Source organism: Entelurus aequoreus, linkage group LG15, assembly GCF_033978785.1.
Source record: "Entelurus aequoreus isolate RoL-2023_Sb linkage group LG15, RoL_Eaeq_v1.1, whole genome shotgun sequence".
Taxonomy (NCBI): Eukaryota; Metazoa; Chordata; class Actinopteri; order Syngnathiformes; family Syngnathidae; genus Entelurus; species Entelurus aequoreus.
Window position 1 is genome coordinate 7544755 of NC_084745.1, and position 21920 is coordinate 7566674.

Here is a 21920-nt window from a genome sequence, read left to right on the forward strand (position 1 = left end):
GAAAAAACAAAAACGTCCACGCACCATAAAAAAATAAAAATATGACACCCATTTACAATGCATGATGGGAAAAATGCAAAACACTCTCCACATGTTTGGCACATTTTCACTGCTTGATTATCATGATTATTAATTATATATTCATTATATCAATATAATATGTACACATATACTGTAAATGCATATATATATATATATATATATATATACTTTACATGTAGTCCAATTTTTTTTAGCCCAATGTCAACAAGTTTGGACACTAAACTCACCACGGCCCGAGTGAGAGCTCCGTGTCGCTCCTCCTTGGAAGCACCTTTTCCTTTCCACACCATCACGCTGGAGCCGCGGTGGTCCAAGATGTAGCAGTCCTGAACACAAACATCATCAGCCGCGCCGTCTTGGAGGGCAAAGTGCAGAGCGGGACTCACGGAAGACTGCAGCAGGTCTTGTGTTAGCGGCTGGGAGGCCACTTCATGGATCACCAGGTTGCTGCTGGCGTCAAACACGCTGTGGAGCGCACACACACACACACACACACACACACACACACACACACACACACACACACACACACACACACACACACACACACACACTAAGCAGGAGGGTCATTGTCCGAGCAGGGGTGTCCAAACGACGGCTCGCGGGCTAAACTGAACACGTCACGACTTTAATAAGAAATCTGGCACGCGGGGCGCCATCAATTAAGCGGACAAGATCAGCAATCCAGGTTAATGACCATGAATTGCTCATTGAAGTGTGCATTTTTTTATAGGACCCAATCTGAGCAACCCCTCCCACTCACGGCGCAAATAAACCAGCACAAAAAGTCAACAAACATGTTCACACACAACACAACCTGCTCACTGAACTTTGTGAATGTTATTAAAAATAAACGTCCAAGCGCAACGCATAATTCAAAATTACACCCATTTAAATCCCCAGCAATGCATGATGGGAAAATGTAAAACCCTCTCTCCGCACGTATCCATGTTTGGCGCCATTTTAGCCGCTTGATGATTGTGATCGGTTACAAAACTTTAAGTGGTCGTCACGGAAGTAAACAAGGTAGGAGTCCAAATTTCACATACTCTTAATATTAGGGATGTAAAAAAAATTTAAAAAAATGTTGGGAATTGATCGTGGTTTTCATTTGTGACGATTCTTTAAAATAAAAAAGCCAACATTAAACATATGCACACACATATATGTATAGGCTATATATGTGTATACACGTATACATATATATGTATATGCATATATACAGTATATGTATACATATATACATATATGTATGTATATAAACATATACGTATATGTATATATATACATACATGTATATATATACATACTGTATATGTGGTACATATACACATATATGTATATATACCTGCACATATATATAATACATATATGTATATATATACATACATGTATATATATACATACTGTATATGTGGTACATATACACATATATGTATATATACCTGCACATATATATAATACATATATACATATATATAATACATATATAAATATATATGTATGTATATATACATATTAACATATATATAATACATACATATATATATATATATATATATATATATATATATATATATATATATATATATATATATATATATATATATATATATATATATATATATATATGTTAAGTCAGGAAAAACACAGAGGCTAGTTCATCCCTACAAGCCTGTTTTGCAGGTTTCCCTGTTCTTCAAGGGATTTATATATACATATATGTATATATATATAAGCGGTAGGAGATTTTTTTTTATAAAAAATAAAAAAAATAAAAAAATAAATATATATATATAAATATATATATATATACATATATATGTAGATATATACTGTATATAATACATATATAAATACATATGCATATATATACAGTATATGTATGTATATATATATATATACACAGTGGGGCAAAAAAGTATTTAGTCAGCCACCCATTGACAATCAATGGGTGGCTGACTAAATACTTTTTTGCCCCACTGTGTATATATATATATATATATATATATATATATATATATATATATATATATATATATATATATATATATGTATGTATGTATATATATATATAAATATATGTATGTATATATATATATATATTTATTATACATGTATATATGTATATATACATACATACATAATTATATATATAATATATGTATGTATATATACATATATACATATATATATATATATATATATATATATATATGTATATATATATTTATATATGTATATATACATACATACATACTTATATATATATATATATATATATATATTTATATATGTATATATACATACATACATACTTATATATATATATGTATATATACATATATATGTATATATAGTATAAATGTATATATATACACATTTACTAAATATATATATATATATATACATATATAGGTAGATGTATATAATACATATAAAAATATACATGCATACATATACATATATAAATATATATGCATATATATATATATATATTATATATATACATATACATATATATATACATACATACATACACATGTATATATACATACATACATACATTATATATATATATATATATATATATATATATATATATATATATATATATACATATACATATATATACATATATATATACATACATACATACATTATATATATATATATGTATATGTATATATACATATATATATATATATATATATATATATGTATATATACATATATATATATATGTATATATACATATATATATATATACGTATATATATATATGTATATATACATATATATAGTATAAATGTATATATATACATATTTACTAAATATATATATATATACATATATAGGTAGATGTATATAATACATATAAAAATATACATGCATACATATACATATATAAATATATATGCATATATATATACATATACATATACATACATACATTATATATATACATATACATATACATACATACATTATATATATATATATATATATATATATATATATATATATATATATATATATATATATATATATATATATATATATATATATATATATATACACATGCCGTCCCGCACTTACTGGTAGAGTCTGACGCTGGCGTTCTGCACCCGCTGGGCGTCGTCGTCGTCAGGAACGGCGGCCTTCAGCGAGCCGCTCCGTGGGCCAAGCACCGCCGTCATCATCTTCATCAGCTCAGGCGAGTCGCGCTCGTCTCCGCCCTCCACCACGCCGATCTGCGCCCGCCCGCCTCGCTCTCGGTCACGGATGTCCTGCGCCAACAAGGTGGCCTACAAATACATTTGCAGCTGTTTACTACTACGTGTACTGTATTACTACTACTGTACATTCTGGACTATAAGCCCATGCTTTTTTCCTGAGCTTTGAACCCTGCGGCTAATAAACCGGTGCGGCTAATTTGTGGATTTTTCTTTGCTAATGTTTTGTTCAGATTGACCACTTGAAGAAAATGAAAGTAAAAACCTTGAGCTTTTCTCTCCTGTTGCTCTTGTCTCCATTCCACTGCACGATGACTTTGCCCAGGTCCAGCAGGAAGATGTCACCTGTGTTAAAGCTGCTCCATGACATGTCCACCTGGCAACACAACACATTCATGTCACCTGTGTTAAAGCTGCTCCCCGACACCTCCACCTGGCAACGCACACTTTTGTGACACCTCCACCTGGCAACTTACACTTTTGTGACACCTCAACCTGGCAACGTACACTTTCATGTCACCTATGTTAAAGCTGCTCCATGACACCTCCACCTGGCAACGCACACTTTCGTGACACCTCCACCTGGCAACACACACTTTCATGTCACCTATGTTAAAGCTGCTCCATGACACCTCCCCCTGGCAACGCACACTTTTGTGACACCTCCACCTGCCAACGAACACTTTCATGTCACCTATGTTAAAGCTGCTCCATGACAACTCCACCTGGCAAAACCCTTTCTTGACACCTCCACCTGGCAACGTACACTTTCATGTCAACTATGTTAAAGCTGCTCCACTACACCTCCACCTGGCAACACACACTTTCATGTCACCCATGTTAAAGCTGCTCCATGTCACCTCCACCTGGCGACGAACACGTTCATGTCACCTGTGTTAAAGTTGCTCCATGACACCTCCACCTGGCAACACACACGTTCAAGTCACCCGCGTCAAAGTTGCTTCATGGCACTTCCACCTGGCAACACACACTCTCATGTCACCTGCGTTAAAGCTGTTCCATTACACCGCCACCTGGCAACACGGCACCGCCACCTGGCAACACATACTTTCTTGTCACCTATGTTAAAGCTGCTCCACCTGGCAACACACAAGTTCATGTCACCTATGTTAAAGCTGCTCCATGACACCTCCACCTGGCAACACACACTTTCATGTCACCTATGTTAAAGCTGCTCCACCTGGCAACACACAAGTTCATGTCACCTATGTTAAAGCTGCTCCATGACACCTCCACCTGGCAACACACACTTTCATGTCACCTATGTTAAAGCTGCTCCACCTGGCAACACACACTTTCATGTCACCTATGTTAAAGCTGCTCCCTGACACCTCCACCTGGCAACACACACTTTCTTGTCACCTATGTTAAAGCTGCTCCATGACACCTCCACCTGGCAACACACACTTTCACGTCACCTATGTTAAAGCTGCTCCACCTGGCAACGCATACTTTCATGTCAGCTATGTTAAAGCTGCTCCATGACACCTCCACCTGGCAACACACACTTTCCCGTCACCTATGTTAAAGCTGCTCCATGACACCTCCACCTGGCAACACACACTTTCACATCACCTATGTTAAAGCTGCTCCATTACACCTCCACTTGGCAACACGACACCGCCACCTGGCAACACACACTTTCATAACACCTATGTTAAAGCTGCTCCATGACACCGCCATCTGGCAACACACTTTCTTATCACCTATGTTAAAGCTGCTCCACCTGGCAACGCATACTTTCTTGTCACCTATGTTAAAGCTGCTCCACCTGGCAACGCATACTTTCATGTCACCTATGTTAAAGCTGCTCCATGACACCTCCACCTGGCAACACACACGTTCATGTCACCTATGTTGAAGCTGCTCCATGACACCTCCACCTGGCAACACACACTTTCACGTCACCTATGTTAAAGCTGCTCCATTACACCTCCACCTGGCAACACGACACCGCCACCTGGCAACACGCACTTTCATAACACCTATGTTAAAGCTGCTCCATGACACCCCCACCTGGCAACACACACTTTCATGTCACCTATGTTAAAGCTGCTCCACCTGGCAACGCATACTTTCATGTCACCTATGTTAAAGCTGCTCCATGACACCTCCACCTGGCAACACACACTTTCATGTCACCTATGTTAAAGCTGCTCCACCTGGCAACACACACTTTCATGTCACCTATGTTAAAGCTGCTCCACCTGGCAACGCATACTTTCATGTCACCTATATTAAAGCTGCTCCATGACACCTCCACCTGGCAACGCATACTTTCATGTCACCTATGTTAAAGCTGCTCCACCTGGCAACACACACTTTCATGTCACCTATGTTAAAGCTGCTCCACCTGGCAACACACTTTCATGTCACCTATGTTAAAGCTGCTCCACCTGGCAACGCATACTTTCATGTCACCTATGTTAAAGCTGCTCCACCTGGCAACACACAAGTTCATGTCACCTATGTTAAAGTTGCTTCATGGCACCTCAACCTGGCAACACACACTTTCACGTCACCCATGTTAAAGCTGCCCCATCTGGCAACACACACTTTCATGTCACCTATGTTAAAGCTGCTCCCTGACACCTCCACCTGGCAACACACACTTTCTTGTCACCTATGTTAAAGCTGCTCCATGACACCTCCACCTGGCAACACACACTTTCACATCACCTATGTTAAAGCTGCTCCACCTGGCAACGCATACTTTCATGTCAGCTATGTTAAAGCTGCTCCATGACACTTCCACCTGGCAACACACACTTTCACGTCACCTATGTTAAAGCTGCTCCATTACACCTCCACCTGGCAACACGACACCGCCACCTGGCAACACACACTTTCATAACACCTATGTTAAAGCTGCTCCATGACACCGCCATCTGGCAACACACTTTCTTATCACCTATGTTAAAGCTGCTCCACCTGGCAACGCATACTTTCTTGTCACCTATGTTAAAGCTGCTCCACCTGGCAACGCATACTTTCATGTCACCTATGTTAAAGCTGCTCCATGACACCTCCACCTGGCAACACACACGTTCATGTCACCTATGTTGAAGCTGCTCCACCTGGCAACGCATACTTTCATGTCACCTATGTTAAAGCTGCTCCACCTGGCAACGCATACTTTCATGTCACCTATGTTAAAGCTGCTCCACCTGGCAACACACACTTTCATGTCACCTATGTTAAAGCTGCTCCACCTGGCAACGCATACTTTCATGTCACCTATGTTAAAGCTGCTCCACCTGGCAACGCATACTTTCATGTCACCTATGTTAAAGCTGCTCCACCTGGCAACGCATACTTTCATGTCACCTATGTTAAAGCTGCTCCATGACAACTCCACCTGGCAACACACACTTTCATGTCACCTATGGTAAAGCTGCTCCACCTGGCAACACATACTTTCATGTCACCTATGTTAAAGCTGCTCCATGACAACTCCACCTGGCAACACACACTTTCATGTCACCTGCGTTAAAGCTGCCCCACCTGGCAACACACACTTTCATGTCACCTGCGTTAAAGCTGCCCCACCTGGCAACACACACGTTCACTCTCACCTAAGAACAACCCTCAGAAGTCACACTAATATCTTCATAATCACCCCCTCAAATGTCCTTCACCCAGGAGCGTGCGGTTGTCACGCCAAAGCAAAAACAGAACAAGCATGTTACTTCCGTGGCGCCATCAGACTTACCTCGGTGGCCGTCACGTGCTTCCGCCCCTTGACGTGCAGCAAACGCTGCACATTGTAAGCGTTGGTGTCCACGTGCTTGAAGCCTGAAGCCACGCCCCCTTTCTTGTAGCTGTGGAGACATCCGGCAAAGGTCAAAGTGCCATAAAAGTACAACAAAGTACCAGCCAGCATGATCATTGCAGTATAGTAAATATTATACGCAGTAAAATACAAATATATAATTAAAAAATTGTTGTACTTAATCACTGCAGTAACTTTGTATAGTAAATATTATTCGTTCTAAAAGAAAGACCTATTTCTCTCAAAAATTGTCGACAAATCTGTGTTAGTGAGCATTTCTTCTCAGCGGATCCTTGCAACGTGGGGCCGTGCATTGTCATGATGCAACATGAGGGGATGGTAAATGGCACAACAACGGGCCTCAGGGTTTTGTCACGGTATCTCTTTGCATTCAAAACGGCATCAATAATATGCACTTGAGTTCGTTGTCCATAACGTACGCCTGCACATACCATAACCCCGCCCCCGGCCACGGGCCACTCCGTTCACAACGTTGACAGTGAAAACCGGGATTCATCCATGAAGAGAACTGCAGTCTGGTTCCTATCGGTTTGTGCCGAAATTATTTGCTTATGCAAACCAATTGTTGCGAGTGGCTGGTCTCAGACGATCATGCCTGCTGGATGTGGAGGTCCTGGGCCGGTGTGAGGCGGTTGTTTGGCCGGTTTGCGGTTGTGAGGCCGGTTGGATGTACTGCCAAATTCTCTGAAACGCCTTTGGAGGCGGCTTATGGTAGAGAAATGAACATTCAAATCACGGGCAACAGCTGTGGTGGGCAATCCTGCAGTTGGCAAGCTACTTTATTTTCCAAGTTCCAAAAAAAATTCCAGGATTTTCCAGAATTCCTGGTTTTCCATAGCCCTATTTTCACCCTTTTTTCTGAAGACTACTCCTTCCACATTTTTCAACCCCCTTCAACCGCTTCACTGTCAAATAATTCCTCTTGATTAAGACAAAAAACAAAGTTGCTTTTTGCACTGGAAAAATTCCCAGTTTTTCCGAAATTCCAGGAATTCCGCAATACCATTAAAAGTGTTTCTACTTCAACATTTCTCGACCGATTTGAAAAATTCCAACACCAACCAATTCAACTCATCTAGAACATTAAAGTCTTTTAACGATTTCCCAAAAATTCTCGCTTTTCCCAAAATTGCCAAATTTCCATGAAATTCGCATGGAAAAGAATGGGACATTTTTCAAAGTTCCACAACTCCCACATTTTGTATCCGATTCAAACTGTTCCAACTTCAAAATATTCAGCCTGTTCAGGAATAGTGTGCTCCCTTTCAATAATTATTTAAAAAATTCCCGGATTTCCAAGAATTCCCAGTTTTTAGGGACATTTTCCTCATTCAAAATTAACGGGCCATTTTTCAAACTTCCACCATTTCCACATTTTTCAACCGATTCAAACCTTCTACCTTCAACACATTCCACCATCCAGGAAATTCAAGCTACTTTATTTTCCAAGTTCCAAAAAAAATTTCAGGATTTTCCAGAATTCCTGGTTTTCCAAAGCCCTATTTTCACCCTTTCTTCTGGCGACTACTCCTTCCACATTTTTCAACCCCCTTCAACCGTTTCACCGTCAAACCATTCCTCTTAATCAGGACAGAAAAACGAAGTTGCTTTTTGAACTGGGAAAAATTCCCGGTTTTCCCGAAATTCCAGGAATTCCGCAAATACCATTAAAAATGTTTCTACTTCAACATTTCTCGACCGATTTGAAAAATTCCAACACCAACCAATTCAACTCAATCAGAACATTCAAGTCAACTTTATTTTCCAAGTTCCAAAAAAAATTTCAGGATTTTCCAGAATTCCTCATTCAAAATGAATTGGCCATTTTTTAAACGTCCACAATTCCCACATTTTTCAGCCGATTTAAACCATTCCACCTTCAACACATTCAACTCATCCTGGAAATTCAAACAACCATTTTTCCACGTTCAACACATTTCCAGGAATTCCTTTTTTTTTTTCTCTAACCTTATATCCAAGCTTTTTTAGTGCGATGACTCCTTTCACATCTTAGTCAGTTTAAGATTCCCGGTTTTCCTGAAATACCATAATACCATTTCTCAATTAAAAAACTGCACCCGATCTCGGATAAGCGGAAGAAGATGGATGGATGGATGGATATTATTGTTATTATTGTTAAGGTACAGTATAAAATAAAGTGCATAATATAAACATGTTGTTGTACTTAATCACTGTAGTCACTTTATATAAATAAATATATATATAATGTAATAATGTCAATATTATACATTATAAGATAGAGATAAATAATAAAAACATGTTGTTGTACTTTAATCATTGTAATTCAACTTAAACAGTAGTAAAAAAGACAACTTTGTACAATAAATACTATAAAATACAGTATAAACATGTTGCTGTACTTAATTATTGTAGTTCCCCTCAAACAGGGACATAATAACACAGTAAAAATGAAACACCCTAAACTAAAAAATTATAATCAAATAAAAACATATATTAAAAATGTGTTGCTGCACTTGTTGATTGTAGTTCACCTTAAACAGGGACATAATAATGCAGTAAAAATGTAACGATGTAAAAATATGATAAGATATGTGATACTAAATGAAAAAATAATCATATTATATATAATAATATAATACAAATAGAATGTAATTTATTGCCGTGACAAACGAGATAAGATTGATAAAGTTTAGTACCACAGTAATAAAGTTGTGTCATATATCACATGGTCGGGTTTTTATATTGTGTGCTGGGAGACACCCTTTCAATGTGGTTGCTATGGCGATGAGCAATATTAAAAAAAACTGGAATTTTTTTTACATTTTTATTCGTGAACAGCGTCGCCATGGAAACACGAAATGTTCCCAATTTAAAGTACGGCCGTAGGCGCGGGTGAGACCTTTCCGACGGCGTAACATATGTGGGGGCTCGTTGGCCGAGTCGTCTCGTATTAATCGTAAGAGAAACGTGCGGAACTATAATAATAAAAGTGGAAGTATGAGGAATAACTAGAAAATTCCCGGCGGAAATTTTGATGGGCCTGCTATCTGTGCCCTGGACCTCTGGCCTAAAACGTTAGCATGCGCACATTAAAATGCTAACATTTAGCATGTGTAAAAATGTTAGCATGATAACAGTTAGCATGTTTCACATACCAAGTTATATGACTCAAAAAAGATAAAAAAGTTTAAAATTTGATGAAAAACTTAGCATGCTTAAGTTAGCTTGCCAGCATGCTATCGTTTGCATGCTAACAGGTAACAAATGTCACATACCAAGTTATAACTCTGGTGTACACGGTTGCAAAAGTAGAGAAAAAAGTTTGCACGCTAATGTTAGCATGTTAGCAAGCTTCTTTTTGTTTTCTTTTTTTTTGTCCTGTCCAGCTTAGCCAGGGTTAAAGTACACAAGTGTGTGAACAAAATGAGACGTTAAGCTACGTGAAAGTATGCCTGAGCTACAAGAGGAGGTAATCGTGTCTTTTTGCCGTTTGTCTCAGAGCAATCGTCCATTAAAATGAGCGTACCCATTCAATTGGCCCATTTTTTGGGTTTATTCGTGAATAGCGTCGCCATGGAAACACGAAATGTTCCCAATTTGAAGTAGGGCCGTAGGCGCGAGTGAGACCTTTCCGACGGCGTAACATATGTGGGGGTTCGTTGGCCGGTTCGTCTTGTATTAATCGATGTGACGCAGGCCCATATTAATGCAATGCAGGCCCATAAATAGTTTTTCAAACGGGATTATTTGATGAATTTAACCTCTTGCCATATTCTGCCCGGCGACACGTTCCAATTCCGACCAATTGTGAAAGAATGGCTGAGCTACAAGAGGAGGTCACCTTGTCTTTTTGGCATTTGTCTCAGATTAATCGTCCAATAAAATGAGCGACGGCGTAACATATGTGGGGGTTCGTTGGCCGGTTCGTCTTGTATTAATCGATGTGACGCAGGCCCATATTAATGCAATGCAGGCCCATAAATAGTTTTTCAAACGGGATTATTTGATGAATTTAACCTCTTGCCATATTCTGCCCGGCGACACGTTCCAATTCCGACCAATTGTGAAAGAATGGCTGAGCTACAAGAGGAGGTCACCTTGTCTTTTTGGCATTTGTCTCAGATTAATCGTCCAATAAAATGAGCGTACCCATTCAATTGGCCCATTTTTTTGGTTTATTCGTGAATAGCGTCGCCATGGAAACACGAAATGTTCCCAATTTGAAGTAGGGCCGTAGGCCCGAGTGAGACCTTTCCGACGGCGTAACATATGTGGGGGTTCGTTGGCCGGCTCATCTCGTATTAATCGTAAGAGAAACGTGCGGAACTATAGTAATAAAAGTTGAAGTATGAGGAATAACTAGAAAATTCCCGCGGAAATTATGATGGGCCTGCTATCTGTGCCCTGGACCTCTGGCCGGGGGTCCCAGGAAGTTGCCGTACTTTTAAGATGGTGCCAAGTGTCTGAATTCGAGAGTTTTAAATGAGCTACACCGCTATCCTAAAATGTTAGCATGCGCACATTAAAATGCTAACATTAAGCATGTGTAAAAACGTTAGCATGATAAAAGTTAGCATGTTCATACACCAAGTTATATGACTCAAAGGTGAATGGCTGCGAAAATAGATCAAAAAATTTAAAATTTGATGAAAAACTTAGCATGCTTGAGTTAGCTTGCCAGCATGCTACTGTTTGCATGCTAACAGGTAACAAATGTCACATACCAAGTTATAACTCTGGTGTACACAGTTGCAAAAGTAGAGCAAAAAGTTTGCACGCTAATGTTAGCAAGCTTTTTTTTGTTTTGTTTTTTGTCCTGTCCAGCTTAGCCAGGGTTAAAGTAGACAAGTGTGTGAACAAAATGAGACGTTAAGCTACATGAAAGTATGCCTGAGGTACAAAAGTAGTATAATTATTTTTAAAAATTCCCGGATTTCCAAGAATTCCCAGTTTTTAGGGACATTTTCCTCATTCAAAATGAACGGGCCATTTTTCAAACTTCCACCATTTCCACATTTTTTAACCGGTTCAAACCTTCTACCTTCAACACATTCCACCATCCAGGAACTTCAAGCTACTTTATTTTCCAAGTTCCAAAAAAAAATTCAGGATTTTCCAGAATTCCTGGTTTTCCAAAGCCCCATTTTCCCCCTTTTTTCTGGCGACTACTCCTTCCACATTTTTCAACCCCCTTCAACCGTTTCACCGTCAAACCATTCCTCTTAATCAGGACAAAAAAACAAAAGTTGCTTTTCAACTGGAAAAATTCCAGTTTTTTTCGAAATTCCAGGAATTCCACAATACCATTAAAAAAAATTCTACTTCAACATTTCTCGACCGATTTGAAAAATTCCAACACCAACCAATTCAACTCATTCAGAACATTCAAGTATTTTCATTTTTTTCCCCAAAATTCCCGCTTTTCCCGGAATTGCCAAATTTCCATGAAATTCCCATGGAAAAGAATGGGCCATTTTTCAAAGTTCCACAACTCCCACATTTTGTATCTGATTCAAACTGTTACAACTTCAAAATTTTCCACCTGTACAGGAACTGTGTGCTCCCTTTCAATAATTACAACAAAAAATCCCAGATTTCCAAGAAATCCCAGTTTTTAGGGACATTTTTCTCATTCAAAATGAATTGGTCATTTTTCAAACTTCCACCATTTCCACATTTTTCAACCGATTCAAACCTTCTACCTTCAACACATTCCACCATCCAGGAAATTCAAGCTACTTTGTTTTCCAAGTTCCCAAAAAAATTCCAGGATTTTCCAGAATTCCTGGTTTTCCAAAGCCCTATTTTCACCCTTTTTTCTGGCTACTACTTCTTCCACATTTTTCAACCCTCTTCAACCGTTTTACCGTCAAACCATTCCTCTTAATCAGGACAGAAAACTAAGTTGCTTTTTGAACTGGAAAAATTCCCGGTATTCCCGAAATTCCAGGAATTCCGCAATACCATTAAAACTGTTTCTACTTCAACATTTCTCGACCAATTTGAAAAATTCCAACACCAACCAATTCCACTCATTCAGAACATTCAAGTCTTTTAACATTTTCCCCAAAATTCCCGCTTTTCCCGAAATTGCCAAATTTCCATGAAATTCCATGGGACATTTTTCAAAGTTCCACAACTCCCACATTTTGAATCCGATTCAAACTGTTCCAACTTCAAAATATTCCACCTGTTCAGGAATTATGTGCTCCCTTTCAAAAATTATAACAAAAAATTCCTGGATTTCCAAGAATTCCCAGTTTTTAGGGACATTTTCCTCATTCAAAATGAATTGGCCATTTTTTAATCTTCCACAATTCCCACATTTTTCAGCCAATTCAAACCATTCCACCTTCAACACATTCAACTCATCCTGGAAATTCATTTTTTCCACGTTCAACAAATTTCCAGGAATTCCTTCTTTATTTTTCCTGACCTTATTTCCAACCTTTTTTAGTGCGATGATGACTCCTTTCACATTTTAGTCAGGACAAAAAAACAAGTTTGTTTAAGAACTTGAAAAATTCCCGGTTTTCCTGAAATCCCATATTACCATTTCTCAATTAAAAAACTGCACCCGATCTCGGATAAGCGGAAGAAGATGGATGGATGGATATTATTGTTATTATTGTTAAGGTACAGTATAAAATAAAATGTTGTTGTACTTAATCACTGTAGTCACTTTGTATTGTAAATATTATACATTATAAGATAGAGATAAATAATAAAAACATGTAGTTGTACTTTAATCATTGTAATTCACCTTAAACAGTAACGTAGTGATACAGTAAAAAAGACAACTTTGTACTGTAAATACTATAAAATATAGTATAAACATGTTGGTGCACTTGCTGATTGTAGTTCACTTTAAACAGGGACATAATAACACAGTAAAAATGTAACGATGTACAAACGTAAAAATATGAGAAAATATGTGATACTAAATGAAAAAATTATCATATTATATGTAATAATATAATACAAATAGAATGTAATTTATTGCAGTGACAAACGAGATAAGATTGATAAAGTTTAGTACCACAGTAATAAACTTGTGTCATATATCACATGGTCGGGTTTTTATATTGTGTGCTGAGAGACACCCTTTCAATGTGGTTGCTATGGCGATGAGGAATAATTAAAAAAACTGGAATTTTTTTTTAAAATTTTTTTTCGTGAACAGCGTCGCCATGGAAACACGAAATGTTCCCAATTTAAAGTACCGCCGTAGGCGCGGGTGAGACCTTTCCGACGGCGTAACATATGTGGGGGCTCGTTGGCCGAGTCGTCTCGTATTAATCGTAAGAGAAACGTGCGGAACTATAATAATAAAAGTGGAAGTATGAGGAATAACTAGAAAATTCCCGGCGGAAATTTTGATGGGCCTGCTATCTGTGCCTTGGACCTCTGGCCGGGGGTCCCAGGAAGTTGCCGTACTTTTAAGATGGTGCCGAGTGTCTGAATTCGAGAGTTTTAAATGAGCTACACCGCTATCCTAAAACGTTAGCATGCGCACATTAAAATGCTAACATTAAGCATGTGTAAAAACATTAGCATGATAAAAGTTAGCATGTTTCATACACCAAGTTATATGACTCAAAGGTGAATGGCTGCGAAAATAGATCAAAAAATTTAAAATTTGATGAAAAACTTAGCATGCTTGAGTTAGTTTGCCAGCATGCTATCGTTTGCATGCTAACAGGTAACAAATGTCACATACCAAGTTAAAACTCTGGTGTACACGGTTTCAAAAGTAGAGGAAAAAGTTTGCACGCTAATGTTAGCATGTTAGCAAGCTTTTTTTTTTTTCAGCTTAGCCAGGGTTAAAGTAGACAAGTGTGTGAACAAAATGAGATGTTAAGCTACGTGAAAGTATGCCTGAGCTACAAGAGGAGGTAATCCTGTATTTTTGCCGTTTTTCTCAGAGCAATCGTCCATTAAAATGAGCGTACCCATTCAATTGGCCCATTTTTTTGGTTTATTCGTGAATAGCATCGCCATGGAAACACGAAATGTTCCTAATTTGAAGTAGGGCCGTAGGTGCGAGTGACACCTTTCCGACGGCGTAACATATGTGGGGGTTCATTGGCCGGTTCGTCTTGTATTAATCGATGCGACGCAGGCCCATATTATGCAAGCAGGCCCATAGATATTTTTCCAAACGGGATTATTTGATTAATTTAAAACAATCAAATAATCCCGTTTGGAATATGGCAAGAATATGGCAAGAGTGGGACCTTTCCGGCGGTGTAACATATGTGAGGGTTCGTTGGCCGGTTCGTCCCGTATTAATCGATGCAATGCAGGCCCATTTTATGCAGGCAGGCCCATAAATATTTTTCCAAACGGGATTATTTGATGAATTTAAATTCATCAAATAATCCCGTTTGGAATATGGCAAAAGTGAGACCTTTCCGGCGGTGTAACATATGTGGGGGTTCGTTGTTCGGTTAATTGATGCAATGCAGGCCCATATTATGCAAGCAGGCCCATGAATATTTTTCCAAACGGGATTATTTGATGACATTTATTTGAAATTCATCATTGATGACATTTATTTGAAATTCATCAAATAATCCCGTTTGGAAAAATATTTATGGGCCCGCATTGCATCAATTAATACGAGACGGACCGGCCAACGAACCCCCACATATGCTACACCGTTGGAAAGGTCTCACTCTTGCCATATTCTGCCCGGCGACACGTTCCAATTCCGACCAATCGTGCGATTGCTCGCCGAGGGTCACAGCCGGAGGACTCACATGAGGCCGTTTTTGAAGTAGCTCCTGAAGCGAGGCGTCTCGTGACCCTGCACCTCCCGGTGCTGGACCGGCGCCCCGCCCAGGTGCTCGTCCAGCTGGCTGACGTAGACGGCGGCGCCGCCCTGCTCGTCCTGCGAGGACGCCTTCCCGATCCAGTAGTGCAGGTCCGCTGCCGAGCTTTTGGCGTCGCTCATCTGCGGAGCAAACACGGAGGGTTGTAGGAGTGGGGGGGGGGGGGGGGGGGGGGGGGGGTCAGGGTTCTTGTTTGCTCCTCACGTGCAGGACGATGTAACAGTCGCCCTCAAAGAAGTTGCCGAAGCTTTGGGCCGGAAGAGGAACCATCTGCAGGTTCTGTCGGGCGGGATCAAAGAGCGTCAATAAAAGGTTGCAACATTTCCCTGGAACTTGGCCGACTCACATGGATGGTCCATATCTGCAGGCCCGCCTTTCTGCTGACGCTCTTGAACGCATCTTTATTGGAGCCATTCATCATTGTGCTGCACTAAAACTCACACAGGACACACAACGTCACCTTTCCCTGGCCGCACTATCGCTCTACCAGCCCGGCCACCCTTTGTGAACATTTAAACCTGATATGGGTCATTTCACAACAAATCTCACGCATGAAATAAAACAATCCACAAACTTTACTGAACAAAAACGTTTTAATAAAAATGTTATCTATTGAATTATCCAATCGGTTTTTGTGAGCTTTTAAATGACATTTTAGTGACGTTTCATGAGAGCGGCTGCAAACATCCCGACAACACTTTGGAGTCCTCAATAATGGCCGCCTCACTCGCTCCTGGTTCAAGTGTCAGCAGCACCATCGGGAAACACAAGTAAGTGTATGTAACATGTATGTAAGTAAATGTCAATGTATGTTGCATGTATGTAAGTCAATATATGTAGCATGTATGTAAGTAAATGTATGTAGCATGTATGTAAATAAATGTATGTAGCATGTATGTAAGTCAATGTATGTAGCATGTATGTAAATAAATCTTTGTAGCATGTATGTAAGTGAATGTATGTAGCAAGTATGTAAGTCAATGTATGTAGCATGTATGTAAGTAAATGTATGTAGCATGTATGTAAGTCAATGTATGTAGCATGTATGTAAGTCAATGTATGTCTGTATTATGTATGTAAGTAAATGTATGTATTATGTATGTAAGTACATGTAGCAGCCTGTATGTAGGTAAAGGTAGCATTGTATATAAGCAAGTAAATGTATGTAGCATGTACAGTATGTAAGTAAATGTATGTAGCATGTACAGTATGTAAGTAAATGTATGTATTATGTATGTAAGTACATGTATCAGCATGTATGTAAGTAAATGTAGCATCGTATATAAGTAAGTAAATGTATGTAGCATGTACAGTATGTAAGTAAATGTATGTAGCATGTACAGTATGTAAGTAAATGTATGTATTATGTATGTAAGTAAATGTAGCATCATATATAAGTAAGTAAATGTAGCAGCATGTATGTGAGTACATGTATGTGTTATGTATGTAAGTACATGTAGCAGCATGTATGTAAGTACATGTGTTATGTATGTAAGTACATGTAGCAGCATGTATGTAAGTACATGTATGTTATGTATGTAAGTACATGTAGCAGCATGTATGTAAGTACATGTATGTGTTATGTATGTAAGTACATGTAGCAGCATGTATGTAAGTACATGTATGTGTTATGTATGTAAGTACATATAGCAGAATGTATGTAAGTAAATGTAGCAGCATGTATGTAAGTACATGTATGTGTTATGTATGTAAGTACATATAGCAGCATGTATGTAAGTAAAGGTAGCAGCATGTATGTAAGTACATGTATGTGTTATGTATGTAAGTACATATAGCAGCATGTATGTAAGTAAATGTAGCAGCATGTATGTAAGTACATGTATGTGTTATGTATGTAAGTACATATAGCAGCATGTATGTAAGTAAATGTAGCAGCATGTATGTAAGTACATGTATGTGTTATGTATGTAAGTACATATAGCAGCATGTATGTAAGTAAATGTAGCATCATGTATGTAAGTAAATGTAGCAGCATGTATGTAAGTACATGTATGTGTTATGTATGTAAGTACATATAGCAGCATGTATGTAAGTAAATGTAGCAGCATGTATGTAAGTACATGTATGTGTTATGTATGTAAGTACATATAGCAGCATGTATGTAAGTAAATGTAGCAGCATGTATGTAAGTACATGTATGTGTTATGCATGTAAGTACATATAGCAGCATGTATGTAAGTAAATGTAGCAGCATGTATGTAAGTACATGTATGTGTTATGTATGTAAGTACATATAGCAGCATGTATGTAAGTAAATGTAGCAGCATGTATGTAAGTACATGTATGTGTTATGTATGTAAGTACATATAGCAGCATTTATGTAAGTAAATGTAGCATCGTATATAAGTAAGTAAATGTATGTAGCATGTACAGTATGTAAGTAAATCTATGTATTTTGTATGTAAGTAAATGTATGTAGCATGTATGTAAGTAAATGTATGTAAGTACATGTATCAGCACGTACATAAGTAGTTATATAAGACAAATGTGGCATTATCCACTAGGTCAGAAGCATCAGAGTTGCCATCAAGTCAGCTTATAAGAACCAGGCCAACAGTTCACTTTCACTCTTTTCTTACATTTATCACCTTTAAACTCCAATAAATAGAACCAAACACAATAAAAATAAATGTCTACTTATTTATGTATTTATTGCAATTATTTCCTGCCAAGTAAGCTTTTTTAAATAATAAATGTCAAATGTAATGTAACAAAAATGGATGCCTGGAAAGTGAGCTTTGTGGCAGGAAAAAGGGAGCAGCTGTGATGCCTTTGAAGACCGAGGGAAAAAGCAGCAACAGGAAGGACAGGTTTTAATTTCAATTAAACCAGTGAAGACGTTACCAGCCTGCTTTCACACGCAAACGTGGCGGAACAAACACAACATGATTGCAGCAAAGCAGACGAGGGGAAACAAAAAGTTTGACGGTTGTGTGAGAGTTTGAAGTGAAATAGCATCGATTGAGGAAAACAACAACAAGATAACCATTTTCAACGTACCTTGTGTTGTCGCCTCAGCTGTGCAGGTGTGTGTGCGTGTGTGTGTTTGTGCAGAAATAATCACTGCTTCACCTGCTCTAATGTGTGTGTGTGTGGGTGTGTGTGTGTGTGTGTGGGCCGGCTGTATTTACCTCCACACCCACTCACAAACACACCTGCAATTTCCTGTCCGCATGTTTACAATATGTCCTGTTGTTGCATAACGTGAAGCAAGGCCAGCTGCAAACATGTGACAAAACAGAGTATAATGATGATAATAGTTTACTATAACATGTACGATATGATACAGTGGTGGTCAAAAGTCTACATACACTTGTAAAGGACATCATGTCATGGCTGTCCTGAGTTTCCAATCATTTAATAATAATAATAATGGATTTTATTTGTAAAAGCACTTTACATTGAGAAAACAACCTCAAAGTGCTACAGTGTATTAAAAAATAAAAAGATAATAAAAAAACAAACAAAAACAAAAAACAGCCTAATAGCTAGAACTAGCACGCATATATCTAAAAAAAGAAGGGTTTTTAAGCCTTTTTTAAAAGCATCCACAGTCTGTGGTGCCCTCAGGTGGTCAGGGAGAGCGTTCTACATTCTTCATTTCTACAACTCTTATCTTTTTTTGTGATAGAGTGATTGGAGCACATACTTGTTGGTCACAAAGAACATTCATGAAGTTTTGGTTCTTTTATGAATGTATTATGGGTCTACTGAAAATGTGCTGGGTCAAAAGTATACATACAGGAATGTTAATATTTGCTTACATGTCCCTCTGCAAGTTTCACTGCAATAAGGCGCTTTTGGTAGCCATCCACAAGCTTCTGGTGGAATTTTTGACCACTCCTCTTGACAAAATTGGTGCAGTTCAGCTAAATGTGTTGGTTTTCTGACATGGACTTGTTTCTTCAGCATTGTCCACACATTTAAGTCAGGACTTTGGGAAGGCCATTCTAAAACCTTCATTCTAGCCTGATTTAGCCATTCCTTTACCACTTTTGACGTGTGTTTTTGGTAGAGATGTCTGATAATGGCTTTTTGCCCATATCCGATATTCCAATATTGTCCAACTCTTAATTACCGATTCCGATGTCAACCGATACCGATATATACAGTCGTGGAATGAACACATTATTATGCCTAATTTTGTTGTGATGCCCCCGCTGGATGCATTAAACAATGTAACAAGGTTTTCCAAAATAAATCAACTCAAGTTATGGAACAAAATGCCAACATGGCACTGCCATATTTATTATTGACGTCACAAAGTGCATTATTTTTTTTAACATGCCTCAAAACAGCAGCTACCAATCCCCTAGCAACCGGGAATTCGTTGAAAACAAACCAGCTCACAGCGAACACAGCATTGACAGAAAAAGCATTTAACGAGCGTTGTGGCTTGGAAGTCGGCGTTAAATCCTTCATTTACGCATTTTTACTTATTTGCATATCGTGTGAAAAAACGAAAATGTATTATTTGCGTCAGACTCGTCTCAGTGAACTTTAAAGCTTCTCAGGCTTAGCTTAGCTTGCTAGTTAGCTTAGCCTGCGCGCTACTAAGAAAGAGACGCGGAAGTTATCAACAACAAGATCAAGTGTTAGTGTATAAAATATTGAGAGATTTGAGGGCTACATGTATTGTTTAAGTACAACTGTTCTTCGCCAGGTGTTATTTGGCCGCCCTGGCTTACGTTTTCCCGGTGGTGTCCATCTTAACGCTGCCTTTGGTATCCTCTCGTTGTCCGGTTTTCGAAAATAGCTAGCTAGGCTATAGACTATATAGTAAATACCGCATGTTATTTTTGTACAACAACAACTTCAGCTGCCGAACGTTATAAGGTAAAAATTCAACAAGTACAACATTAGCACGGACGGTATAGCCAAGTTGTGGTTAAGAAGGTGGATTTTTGTTCCTTATATTTACCAGAAACGAAGTGATCCGAACACACGACCCGGGACTTTGGGGGACTCCAGTGAGAACCGTCCTCGTTTTCCCGGTGTAAAGCTGCGAGCCATTTGTCTCGTCTCTGTGGGCTTTTATCGCGCTTTGGCAGAACAAAATACAACCTTTGTTTTCCCTGTTTCCAGTTGTGGTTAGCACAACCAAAAACAACACAGTTTTTCGGCATTTTGGAGGCAGAATGACGGGTTTAACCAGCGTCGGTCGACAGGTTAAAGAGTAATGGCAACGGTTTGTTTTCAACGCCAGTCTCGTTGATATGGCTCGAAGAACCCGTATGTAGCTCAGTTGCCCGGATGTCGGCCCTCACCCATAGGACCAAAAATACAAAAACAAATCTGTCTGGAGCCGCAACAAATTAAAAGCCATATTACAAACAGATAGTGTGTCATGAGATATACATTGAATTGAGATGACATAGAAGAAACTAAATTACTTCAAATATAGCTACAAATGAGGCATAATGATGCAATATGTACATATAGCTAGCCTAAATAGCATGTTAGCATCGATTAGCTTGCAGTCATGCAGTGACCAAATATGTCTGATTAGCACTCCACACAAGTCAATAACATAAAAAAAACTCACCTTTGTGCACTCACGCACAACGTTAAAAGTTTGGTGGACAAAATGACACAGAAAAAGAAGTGGCATAAAACACGTCCTAGAAAGTCGGAGAAAGTTATACATGAAAACAAACTAAGGTGAGTTCAAGGACCGCCAAAATGAGTAGGACAAAACGGCGCTCGCCAAATACTCGAATCAGTGAAGCATGTTTAATACAAACAGTGTGCTTTATAACAATTAAGGAGGTTTGTGTCATGTTTGTCCTCCTACAGAAACCATATTAAAACAAAAAATACATTTTTTTTCCTTTCATCTTTTTCCATTTTTCATACATTTTTGAAAAAGCTTCAGCGAGCCACTAGGGCGGCGCTAAAGAGCCGCATGCGGCTCTAGAGCCGCGGGTTGCCGACCCCTGATATATATATATATATATATATATATATATATATATATATATATATATATAT

The 21920-nt window shown here is 38.4% G+C and overlaps 1 protein-coding gene across 4 annotated transcripts in view; it reads right to left on the reverse strand.

Annotated features, from left to right (window-relative positions):
• Positions 1–21589, reverse strand: part of vill (villin-like) — a 59640-nt gene extending 38051 nt beyond the window's left edge. For 2 of the 4 annotated variants that reach the window (XM_062020662.1, XM_062020660.1), the window contains exons 1-10: positions 20851–21185; positions 19085–19148; positions 16255–16338; positions 16113–16187; positions 15837–16030; positions 7012–7120; positions 3544–3654; positions 3142–3350; positions 429–507; positions 270–368 (exon numbers count right to left, since the gene is read on the reverse strand). In XM_062020662.1, coding sequence (XP_061876646.1) covers positions 270–368; positions 429–507; positions 3142–3350; positions 3544–3654; positions 7012–7120; positions 15837–16030; positions 16113–16187; positions 16255–16338; positions 19085–19148; positions 20851–20942 — 1116 coding nt within the window. In that variant the 5' untranslated portion in view covers positions 20943–21185. Of the gene's footprint in view, positions 1–269; positions 369–428; positions 508–3141; positions 3351–3543; positions 3655–3754; positions 3878–7011; positions 7121–15836; positions 16031–16112; positions 16188–16254; positions 16339–19084; positions 19149–20850; positions 21186–21474 lie in introns of those variants that run through there. The other 2 variants (XM_062020663.1, XM_062020664.1) reach the window with 2 other exon arrangements.
• Between the last annotated feature and the right edge of the window lie 331 nt (positions 21590–21920).